Below are 12,903 nucleotides of genomic sequence, written 5' to 3' on the forward strand. Positions count from 1 at the left end.
TATAGTTGCTGAGAGCCCACCTATAGTTGCTGAGATCCCACCTATAGTTGCTGAGATCCCACCTATAGTTTCTGAGGTACCTCCTATAGTTTCAGAGATCCCACCTATAGTTGCTGAGAGCCCACTTATAGTTTCTGAGGTACCACCTTTAGTTGCTGAGAGCCCACTTATAGTTCCTGAGATCCCACCTTTAGTTGCTGAGAGCCCACCTATAGTTCCTGAGATCCCACCTATAGTTGCTGAGATCCCACCTATAGTTGCTGAGATCCCACCTATAGTTCCTGAAATACCACCTATAGTTCCTCCTCCTGCAGCGACTAATAAGCTGGGTGGGGGAAAGACAGGGTTCATTTTTAAATATAATTTAGTGTCATTTAGACATGGTGCTAAAAATTATTATTATTATTAATAATAATAATAATAATAATAATAATAATAATTTGAAAAACTATCAATCACTCTGAATAATTAATCCCATACATAAATATGTCATTTGACCACCTCCGTTCATCCCTAATGACCCTGTGAAGTCCAAGGAGGTACGCTTTGGTGTTTTTTCGCTCTTTGAAACCAGGGAGTTTCGTTGGATCTGACTATAGTTTTATTAATGAAGAGCTGTTCAATTACTCTAGATTTACATCAGTTGTATAATGTGTAGCAGAGGATAAATGAATCAAAGAGAAGGGAATGGTGGCATGACACACTATCCTCATTTGCCTGTGATATTTTTATCGTCTGATTTATGTCCTTGTCATTTTCATTTTGCCGTCAAAAAATTCTACTATTGCATTCTCCGAAGAGTGTTGTGCTCTTTAGTAGACCATCCAGAGCCGTGCGGGGCAGCAGGCCGCCAAGGGAACCTCGTACGGCCCTTAACAGCTTGAGTAATGCCTTAGTGGACTAAGCAGCTGCTTTGTGTATGATGCTGTCATACAGCCGTTATAGTGAATTCCACAGGAATAAAGCTGTTGTAAGTGTGAGTTAGGGCAGCTCATCCAGATACGTCTCCTAAGGGTGTATCTGGATATTGTACCTACCCACCATTATTGTACATAACTTGCTACCCCCCCTGGTCCCAATCTGTCTCTCCAGTTGTAGGCAGGGGCTGCCTGGGCTAGTCCTTTAGGGTCCTCATTCTTTTATATGGCTACCAAACTTCCTGGTGGGCATCCTGACATTTCACAGTAGAAAGTGGATTATGTCACATAAAGTACAATAAAACTGAAGTTATGGGATTTACTGTCTACTGCAAATTATAAGGATTTTGAAGGTGAATAAAATCTGTAACCGTAACAGGGGCATTATTCTTTATAATACACACGTGTTACTAATAAACACTGAAGAATTGAAATGAGAGCTCACCAATTATAAGCGATTACGTCAGCACTTATTGTTTATAAACATATTATATACCGGCGTTATATGTATATTAGCATCACTTGTGTATTATAATAGAGTCTACTGTGTACAGCTTCTGCAGTAGCCACAGCTAGCAGACAGAGTAACAGTTTTCTTGTTAAGTTTCTTAGTTTATCTGTTTGAAGTGCGGATATTTGGTTTTATCTCTGTATGAATAGAATCCTCACCAGTGTTCTTCTTATTATTATTATTCTTATAACGTGCACTTTTCCTTTATAACAAGCATTTCACTTTAATCTGTCTTCCTCAGGCTCAGCAAATTGCGGATATTAGAATTAAGAGAAAATCATTTGAAAACTTTACCAAAGTAAGTGAATGTTTTGAGTTCTATTTAAAAGTGAACTGTGTGGATCAGCTCTCTGTTGTTTCTTGTACTTATAACCATTCATAGGGGGGTATTCAATTGTTAGCGAGATTTTTTTTCCCCCGCCGTGTTAAAAGAAAAAAATCTCCCACGGGTTTTTGATGGCAATAGCGACCGTTTTGAGTTAGCGCAGCGGGAAAACTCGTGCAATTCAATTGAAAAAGAGTTAGCGCTGCCCCCGCGCGTTAAAAATTGTGTTTGCGAGATTTTAGGGGAGAGAAGGGGAGTTTAAACACTCTCATGTATAACACAGAAAAAAGGTTTTGCATACATTAGATTGCATTACACATTGATAATATCTACATTACAGTACTTTCTTTAGCATATTTTGTTATTCATCATCATGACCATTTATTTATATAGGGCCACTAATTCCGCAGCTCTGTACAGAGAACTCACTCACACCAGTCCCTGCCCCATTGGAGCTTACAGTCTACATTCCCTAACATACACACACACAGACAGACACACACAGACTAGGGTCAATTTGTTAGCAGCCAATTAACCTACCAGTATGTTTTTGGAGTGTGGGAGGAAACCGGAGCACCCAGAGGAAACCCACGCAAACACAGGGAGAACATACAAACTCCACACAGATAAGGCCATGGACAGGAATTGAACTCAATTGAAGCCACTGTGCTGCCCTGAACTATTTTTTACAATACAATCACCTATACCATGTCAAAACACATTACTACATTCATATTTGTACCAAAAACATATATAAATATAATTAATTAGTTATTTTATTTTTTATGTTTTTTATGTTTTTTTGTTATTTCAATCTTTTTTCTCAAGAAAATCAACTTACACAAGTTAGGAATTAGTGATAGACATAACTTTACTTTTTTTTCAACACTTTTACATGATTTCAAATACTTTTCAGAGGTTTTATTTTTAACACACCCCAATGAGGTGCGAGATAAAACTGCATACTTTCCTGTTTAACCCGCTGCGTTAAAAAACAATTAAATAGCTTTTAACGCGGCTGTCTCTTGCACACCCTATACTTTCAATGGACCTTCTACTGGAGTGCGAGAGGACCGTTTCATGAAAAAAACATAGCAGTAAAAATGGAATTGAATTGCGGGTAAAGTTAACGAGCTCGAAAATTATGACAAACAGCGTTAAAATTACTTAACACGCTAAAAAAAAAAAAACTTGCTGACAATTTAATACCCCCCATAGTGTTTCCAGGTATTATTCTGAACATATTCTCATTGTGTAAGACTAAGGGGTATATTTACTAAACTGTGTGTTTGAAAAAGTGGAGATGTTGCCTATAGCAACCAATCAGATTCTAGTTATCATTTATTTAGTACATTCTACAAAATGACAGATATAATCTGATTGGTTGCTATAGGCAACATCTCCACTTTTTCAAACCCGCAGTTTAGTAAATATACCCCTAAATCTGCTTAAGTAAAATTTACATTGATGCATAATGTACCTGTTTTACAATACGTTTAAGTATCAAAATGTTAGAGAAATATCCTGTTTTGCTATAAACTGACCATTCCCCAGTGTTTTATGTTGTATAATAATTTTTAAACTGTTACTAAACGGTCAAAATTGTAAGTGATCCCTAACTATCCTTTTGGTAATATTAGCTGTGTCTATTGGCAATCGGAAATAACTCAAAATCTCACACCTACAGATGTGTGGAAGAGTGTTTCACTGCCGACTGAACGTAATTAGCTACCTAATGTTTTAATATTTATGTGACACAGCCAGACAAGATGAATTAACAAGCACCGTAAAGATTAGTTAATGAGTCCAGGACAGGTGAGTTAATGGACACAGGAGAAGTGTTGAAGAAGATGAACTTGACAAAGGTTGGTTCATATACACGAGAGACGATGGGAACAGAGTCATTAACAAGCAGAATATAGAAAAGGTGATAAAGACAAGTGTGGAAGAGAAGTGGTCTCGCTGGGCACGGAGAGGTTATAAGATTATAGAAGGGATATGAGTTTGACAATAGGCAAACATTGGACATAGTAATTATGGAATCCCATAATATTGGATTTGTGATGCTAACACGCCTGACTGTAGTTATCGGAATGACAATATTATTGGGTTTTTTTCAAAGTCCTTCTATATTGTGCAGTAGTTGACCCCTGCTAATATCACATGACATTATTTTGGCCAAATAACTATTCATCTCCATTTTTGTCTTGGTTTAGCACGGTTAACTAAGACCATCGAGGTTTCTGTGGAGCAGGGCAGTCTTACAGTGTAAAAAAAAAAAAAAAAAAAACAATTTGCCATCAATTATGGCAAAAAAAAAAAAAAAAAGAAAAATTTACACAAAAATTCATGAATCGCTGCAAATATTTCAAATGCTAACAAAATGATTTCCAGTGTAGGATTCCAATTATAATGGACAAGATTCCCAGTATAATAGACAGGATTCCCATTTTAAAGGACATGATTCCCAGTTTAATCGACAGGATTCCCAATATAAATGACAGGATCCCAAGTATAATGGAGGAAGGATTCCAAGTATAATCGACAGGATTCCAGGTATAATGGAGGAAGGATTCCAAGTATAATGGAGAAGGGATTCAAAGTATAATGGACAGGATTCCCAGTGTAAAGGACAGGATCCCCAGTATAATAGACAAGATTCCCAGTATAATGGACAGGATTCCCAGTATAATGGACAGGATTCCAAGTATTATGGACAGGATTCCCAGTGTAAAGGACAGGATCCCCACAGGGGCAAACGCAGGATTTAGAAGGGGGGGTTTCCGCCCCCCCCCCCCCCTGCTGCCATCCAATCGGGTATCTTGAAGCAGAAAAGATGTTGAAAGATCTAAAATTAAACATTCTCTGTTGCAAAAGGTGCCTCTCACAATCTGTGGTATCATGGATTAATACCGTCTAAGCATATGGTGGATGCAATTCTTCTTTAAACAAGTCCTTCGTGTTGTTGAACAGGGGGTTTAAAAAAGGAGATTTGTCTGACCTTGCAGGAAACCCCTTATTAATCATCTCCTTGATAGACATGCTTTAGCCCAAGCATCTAATCAATTTCCCATTTCTGTTTGAGAATATTCTATTTACAGTTTGACCCACAAGAAGATTAATTAGATTAAAATGCTTCTCTGGCTACTGGTTCTCCTCTTGTTTTATTAGAGTCATTTATCAGCGTGCAATTGGAAAGATTAGAAAGTTGGATGGGGCTCTTTGTTTTAGATTGTCAGAACACGACGCAGCCTAACTCTGCAGGGAGACGAATCCTATCGATCTGCCATCGTTGTGTTTTCCTCCAGCTTTTATTGCGCTTTATTCCATTTTGTGCTTTAGAACGTTATTGTCATTCCGAGTCTATTCCCTCTATTAGATAAACTAGTTATTAATGCAGCATTTCATGCAAATTATTTGAGCACAAACTAATATTTGGATATGTTGTATAGCAGTGGTATGCAACCTTTGGTAGTCTGAGGTCTTTTCGGTCTTGCCATACCCAACGTTGTTTTATGCCCTTTTATATATTGTCCCCTTGGCCGCCATAGCAAGACTTGCAGTAGTACAGAGTCAGGCCGGCAGTGAATCAGAGAGAAGCTTATTCATTTTGATTCACTGCCAGACTGACATCACTGGCGAGGTGCTGGGTCCCACAGCAGATGTAGGGGTGAAAGCCACAGCTACATCGAATCCTGGTATGATGTGTGGACAGATATAAGGGTACTTGGGACAGAAAGACTTCAGTAGTATTAATGTCCTGGTATCCCAGGCCTTCCTGTGTCTGTCCTGCTTCCTGCAGTCAGCAAAAAGTGGCCTTACGGGCTGCGTGTTTTGATGGTAAACCATATTGCCTCAACTTTCCTAGATTTTTAGATCAACTCTGATTAATCAGCGAATCAGAAGTTGTTCCCTGCATGCTGCTAAGTGTGGGCAACTTTCTCTAAGAGTGCCTCCGACAACCTTAATCACTGACTTTAATCAAGGAATAATCAGTTTTGTTGGCACAATCTAATATGCTGCATACTTTTTTTAATTAAGGAGGTTCTACATTTTACACAACCACTACTTAAAAATGTCTACTCCTCCCCCCCTCAACGTATAGCCTCCGCCCCTACTACTGCCTCTGTAGAATCACTATGGGTGGCTTGCAGTGTACTCATGTTGTAGTGTGCATAGCTGCTGGTGAATCGAGCATTAAAGGTAGTGAGTGGGATCTCCAAAAATGGTTACAGTGGAGGATTCCAGGGGATGGGACTATTGCTATATTTTGGGGTAGGATTGATTAAGAATTTTGTGCTATAACAGAGTCAGTTACTTTAAGAACAGAGAGCCCTGGGAAGAGGAGGGACGCTGGACGTGAGGAAGAAGATAGTGGCTGTAATTAGTCCTGTGCATCTCCGGGGTTTAGTGTGATTTCCAGTAATATTGTTTTGGAGTCATCAAACCTAAACTGGATGCACACTGCATTACTGGACCTACATTGTATGCACACTGCATCACTGGACCTACACTGAATGCACACTGCATCACTGAACCTACACTGAATGCACACTGCATTACTGAACCTACATTGTATGCACACTGCATCACTGGACCTACACTGAATGCACACTGCATTACTGAACCTACATTGTATGCACACTGTATCACTGGACCTACACTGGATGCACACTGCATCACTGGACCTACACTGGATGCGCACTGCATCACTGCACCTGCACTGAATGCACGCTGCACCACTGCACCTGCACTGCTGGACCTACACTGGATGCGCACTGCATCACTGCGCCTGCACACTGCATTGCTGCGCCTGCACTGGATGCACACTGCATCGCTGCACCTACACTGGATGCACACTGCATCACTGCACCTACACTGGATGCACACTGCATCACTTTGTATGGCCTGCCCAGCGTACATCAAGGCAGACGCCTACTCTCTGGTCTTTGGAGAAACCTCCACGAACAAGCAGTGCACCTAGGTTTGCAGAGCGTCAGACCCTTGGTATTAGCCTAGGTTTACTTGTGGGCAATCTAGGACTGAAGGAGCACCAGTTGAATTGCTGTTGCACTGAATTTCCGGTTGCCTAGCAACTGAATAATTATAATGCATCCGCAAAATCTGAAGTGGATAATAACTTTCAGTACTGAGCCTTGTAAACACTTCTTTTACAGCCTCATCCAATGTTCTCATATATTTAATGCTCCATCAAATCACCATGTACGACTCTGTTGATTTCTCTCTTAGCTTGACGGGTTGATGAGAATATTTTTGGAATAACAATTATAAACAAATAATTTAAAGTGCCACAGTCAGAATACTATAAAAAAAAAAGGTTGCAGAGTGAGTATGACAAAGGGCAAATGGGGCACTTGGTGCACAATTTTAGGCCTATTAAACGCATTCTCCTTCACTTTGCATCAATTTTACTGCTGCGTTCAGCATTCGGAATTGTCAATAATGTTGTATAGAGGCGCTCATTAAGTACATTGTACACTATGCGGCAGGAAGGCATCTCGTAGCGCCCTGTTCAAGGTCTTCTCTACACTTATTAAATAGTATTGTTTATCGATGTTTGTACAAGAAATTGTAGAGCTGACCAGCGCCGCGTCATCCAGGAATATAAGATATAGTCCAAGTTCTCAGCTCTCAGGGCAAAAAGAAGATTTCCAGTATCCGTCCACATTTGTGGAATCAGCAAGAAGTTATCCTTTGGTGCAGAATGGACCATGAAAAATAAAGCAAAACAATATAAAGTTAAATGTTTTTCGAGAAGTGATATTCAAATCAATAACTGTGCCAATCAATAACTGCATGTAGAAGCAAATGTTGTCCTTCTTTGTCCAATCTTCTAAAGGCTCTCAGATTCTTCACCTGCGTTCAGGTTTTCACAGCATATCTCCATTATGCGGATGGTAGACGATAAACTAACATTGTCCTATTTGCGAGGCATTGGAGTTCCATACAGAAGACCACTACCCCACGCGTTTTGTGAACTTATCTTCTTCACTTATCCTCTGCTACATCGATTTATTGCACTTCAATGAGCAGAGTAGCACATTTATTGATTTGAATTTTACATTATGCACTAAATTGTTTTTCTTTCTTTATTTGCAGTCCATTCTGTGTCTATTAATGTTTGTACAAGGCCTAATGGTGAAGTAATGAACGAACAAAATTGAATTTTTTTTTCATTTTTTATATTTTAAAGTTTAAAATATAGTATTGACCTGCTTGAAGGATTGCAGCTGAGATATTTGTATTGCTTTTTTATTGTGGACGTGACAGATCTTGAGATTCAGGTTTGCAAGCTCCTATCAACTGGAAAGTATCCATAGCAACAAGTTTTACAGCAAAGTCGAGTTATTTGCAGGATGCTCAGAATAACGTATTACTATAGGCGATTCTGTTATTGTGTCTTTGTTATACAGTTGTTCTGAAGCATCTTTCTGAATAGCCCTGGAGGGCTCTGACTAATTGTAGCATTTTCTAGATAAATAAATAATGTCGGTCCATGTAAACAGAAATCAGCGTGTAGCACTCAGTATATGCACAGTCCTCCGTGTTAATGTGATATATGTCAGCGACACGACTGTCACCTCTATGTCACGTTTACAGGACTTGAGAATAAGGGATCGTTTTGCTTTTTAAATACTTGCCTTCAATAAACATTAACTTTTAAAGTTTAGAGAATAACAATGGAGATGACTGCACCTAACATGAAGAAAACTAGTTTTATCGTGTAGTTGGTCAATATTGAAAAATAGGGACAACAATATTCCAGAAACAAATCTTTGAACCCTGGGACTGTTCCTGAAAATTTGGGCTAGATTGCAGCTATAAAATAAGCTAACAGCTACAGCTTATGGTATGGATATAGTATGCAATAACCCGCCTGGGTCTGTACTATTTATATATAATACATTCAGTAGATAAACATGGTTAATAATATATACTTAAAGAAATAACTTAAATCAGAGCTGTCACCGGGCACTTTATTGGCATCCAGGGTTCAGCTAGGGGGAATAACCGTAAGAGAAGCACATGGATTACTAGGTATTATTATTATTATTATTATCATACTCAGTTTGCATCAGCAATTGCGTAGTGTCTCTTTTTCTGTATGTTGGGATGTGTATAATCACAATCTCTGTTTAGAATTTAATGTTGTTTAAGCTGTGAACATTTTCTTTACGTTCATTATAATAACAGCTCTACTGCAATAAAACCAGGGCCATGAATCTTCATGACCACATGTGCTATATTCACAAAGTCCTTTATATACTACATTCATACTCGCCTACTCTTGCTCAGTATCCAGGAGATTCCCGATTTTGGGGGAATCCTCCTGGGCTCCTGGGAAGAGTAGGCCATTCTCCCGATCCCACCCCATCCTCTTGTGAATCGGGCAGGACCCCGATGTCGCTGAGAATGGCGTCATCGCGGCCTTGTGCGATGACACAAAGCGTGGTATAGGCGATGGCAGGAGTCTTGTTGTCACACCCCGCACCCTTGACCTTTGACCTCCAAGACTTCCCTGATGGAGGTGGAAGACTTAGACAAGTATGACCGCATTAAGCTCACCTTGGCGACTTGTATAGCCCGGGCAAGTTAATATTTAGGTGTATGCCACTACCTAAAATACAAAAGAAAAGCCTAGAGTTCTGAATATATGTATATGTACCATTCAGTATGATGTGTGTATGTCTCTTTGACAAGACTAGCTCTATTATTATTACTCCAGTAGAATACACATATTCCGCACTGTCCTCTGATGGGTATTGGACCTATTTGTTATCCAAAATTAACTTAACATCTAAATAAAACAACAAAATACCCAATATAGTGACATATTTAGGGGTATATTTAAAATAGGCTTCTCCTTATTTATGAAGCTCTCCCTCTGGATGACAGCTGTCGCCGGGTATCTCTGGCGATCATTATCTCAGAGGTCGAGTCATGCAAGGCATGGGGAGGCCTATTTATCATGGGCAGGAGACGCCAATCTGTAATTACATATCAGCAGGGATTGTACACAAGTATTCCAAGCTATAAGAAACAAATCTGACATGTGACTGGGGGCCGCCGTTAAAGGCTCGGAGGGCCGCCTGCGGCACTAAGGCCGCCTGTTGCTTATCACCCGATTAACAGTTATTAGATAAATCATACTAATTGCTGTTTTTTCAATATGCTATATTACTAAATGGCTGAGGGGTCTTTTTATTCATCTATTTTTACAGCAAAATCCCCAGGAAAATGGCAACTTTTACACAATGGTTAACGCAAAGCCTACGGGGAGAGCATTGCGGTAGAGGGATCTTCGGATCCCTCACTGTAGCTTACCTGCTCTCTCCTCTGGTCACTATCGCAAAGTTGGCCACGTTGCGATAGTGACCATGGAGGAGATAGGAGACAGGTCTTTACAGGAACAGTAGTTTTTTTGTGATTGCTGTTCTTAAAGTAAAGATTTATAATATATCGTCACAATATTTCAATCCTTATCTTTGCGATAAAGATTGAAATAGAATGTGTTGCTGGTGCGATTAATAATGAATATGCCTTGAGAGAAAGAGTGAGAGACTTACGAAGAGAGAGACGAAGGGTAGAAAAATATTAGGATGTGTTAAGTGAGAAAAAGGAAAGTTTAATCAGTGGTTCTCTTAGCCTGCATAACATATCATAGAGTGGTTCACACATTGGGATGCCGCTATATGATATGTAATAGGAATTCTAGAAACTTTTGTACTATCCAACATCATACAACTGAGACTGAAATATTTTCAAAAGGTTATGTAAGTACAGGAACACCGAAGTTCCTTTCCAAGAAACACACGTTTTGATGTTCTGAAACTTTACAAAGTTTTTCTTAGAACCTCAACCTAATGTTGCTCCGTTCGGAATCCCGACACACCGGCTGTTCTCTATCATTCCGCTGTGTTACACAACATTCTGACCTCTCGTACTCAGCCGCTCTCAGTTACTACAGCATAAAGTTACTGCCGCAGTCGGGGAGACAGCTCTTTGTGAACGTTTTTTCAACCCTCTTCTCTTTTGATCATGAGACATTTTGATCTATTTCATATAGACTTCTCTCTAGCTTTCTCATGCAGGGGCGAGGAATAAGCCGGGCTTGCTATGAATTATTGATCATCGATCATTTTGTCTCAGCATCTTCTAGTAATGCACATTTGTATTGAATGGTTAAAGTGATTTACAGTTGGATGGCAGTGCTCGTCTAAAAATTAAAAATAAATAAAATACGTTGATTTGTGGAGAGCTGCTAATCATCTGTGATGGGGAGCAGTTCCTGTGACAAATCGCTGAGGGAACCCTTTAAAACTGGAGAGGAAGGCGTGACACCGTTTGGGTCTGTTTGTTGATTACATGTCAGGGCAATGTTGTGACAGAACAAGGGAGGGCTTTTGTGAACCAGAGAAAAATATATTTTTTCCTGCTATGTGACGTCATGACGTCAGACAACAGGTGGAGAGTGAGCATATTTGCAAACGCTCATTAATTAGATGGAGTTCATTGAGCATGTTTTGCACCACCATGGAAGTGTCGGTAATTAGATCTTGACCATTAAAAAAACATGTTTTGTGCCACGTGGTGGTCAACCTAAAATAAAATTAGTTATTTACACATTTACCATGTTACAATGCAAGAAGTGCAAATTAGTTTATTATTTTGCATACAAGTTAAAAACTGGCTGTTTTTTCATCTAGCACACAAATACTTGATAACTTTATTTTTTAAAATTTAAAGTTGATCTAGGACATGCCCTACCCCAACTATAAATCTGTCCCCACATTTTAAATTTACCCTCCCCCACCAATGCAACATGGTTTTGCCCAGGTGCAAAGTTACTCTTTTTTTATGCTTTGCTCTCCTTAATGACACAGACCCAAAAAGAGGATAAAAATAAGCAACCTAACATAGAACATAAAATGGATTAAAATATATAAAGTGCACAAGTGGCAAAAAGCATTAAAATACGGCAATAACAAGGATTGACGTACATGGGAATGTAATGCACGCAGCAAGTTACAGGCAAGGAATGCAGTTCAGTTAACCGTTTAAATGTACCCCAAAGCAATATATGTAATCTAATAAATGACGCGAGGTGATGTCAGGCAGACTTGTGCCTTTCACATAGCTTGCAATATTTTAAAAAGCAAAATTTGGACACAATAAGCCCTTCCTATGATCAGCTCAAACCCCGCCCAGATCCAGTACAGTCTTTGACCACTACACTCAATAGAACATGTTTGGTGATCGTTTTTTTCTTGTGCACATTAATACACCTTGTGCACATTAATACCCCTTGTGCACATTAATACCCTTTTGTGCACATTAATACCCCTTGTGCACATTAATACACCTTGTGCACATTAATACCCCTTGTGCACATTAATACACCTTGTGCACATTAATACACCTTGTGCACATTAATACCCCTTGTTTACATTAATACACTCATTCAGTAGAGTGTAGTAACACTGTACAGAAAGAAAAACTAGAATCCTACATATTGTACAATCAGATTCCAAAAAAAATCAAACACAAAAAAAAGCTGCTGCCATAGAAAATGTGCTTTACCCACAATATCTAGAAAATATATATTTTGCAAATAAATTGTATCCATGTGTAACATGCTCAATAATTCATACATAGCGTTTGATGCAATGAAAGAATTATTTAAAAATCGATTTTAAACAATATATATTAACTGAAACACTGCACATGAAAGAAAATAGATCTATTTATTGAGACTATTAAAAACTGAAAATAGGAGTAAAAAAAAAACCTAATTAAGAACATAAAAGTTCTGTATAGGTGTAATCCGCTCACAGAGCAATCTGATACATAATAAATCATCTCCGCTGCATACAGTAGAATGTGCAGACTACATTGATGTAGACTAATTCTAAATATTACACCACTGTGATTTCCCCTCTGCATGGAATAGTCGCAGCTACAATGTAGCACAGCATTTTCTGAGATCAATTATGAACTGGTAGATCAGAAGCAAACGTCCAGCAGTAAAACATTGCCCTGGTGGATCTTACACCTATATTTGCTGCTTATGAATCTGTAGACCATCCTGCAGTCAAGTCAACTACAGTCAGCAAATGTCCTACGTGGTG

The 12,903-nt window shown here is 39.0% G+C and overlaps 1 protein-coding gene across 7 annotated transcripts in view; it reads left to right on the top strand.

Moving 5' to 3' along the window:
* The window catches only part of LRRC7 (leucine rich repeat containing 7), a 257,250-nt gene that overhangs the window by 150,887 nt on the left and 93,460 nt on the right, over positions 1 to 12,903 (top strand). For all 7 annotated transcript variants that reach the window (XM_075181893.1, XM_075181890.1, XM_075181891.1 and 4 more), the window contains one exon: positions 1,670 to 1,726. In XM_075181893.1, coding sequence (XP_075037994.1) covers positions 1,670 to 1,726 — 57 coding nt within the window. The remainder of the gene's footprint in view (positions 1 to 1,669; positions 1,727 to 12,903) is intronic.

The sequence above is a fragment of the Mixophyes fleayi genome, chromosome 8 (assembly GCF_038048845.1).
Source record: "Mixophyes fleayi isolate aMixFle1 chromosome 8, aMixFle1.hap1, whole genome shotgun sequence".
Lineage (NCBI taxonomy): Eukaryota > Metazoa > Chordata > Amphibia > Anura > Limnodynastidae > Mixophyes > Mixophyes fleayi.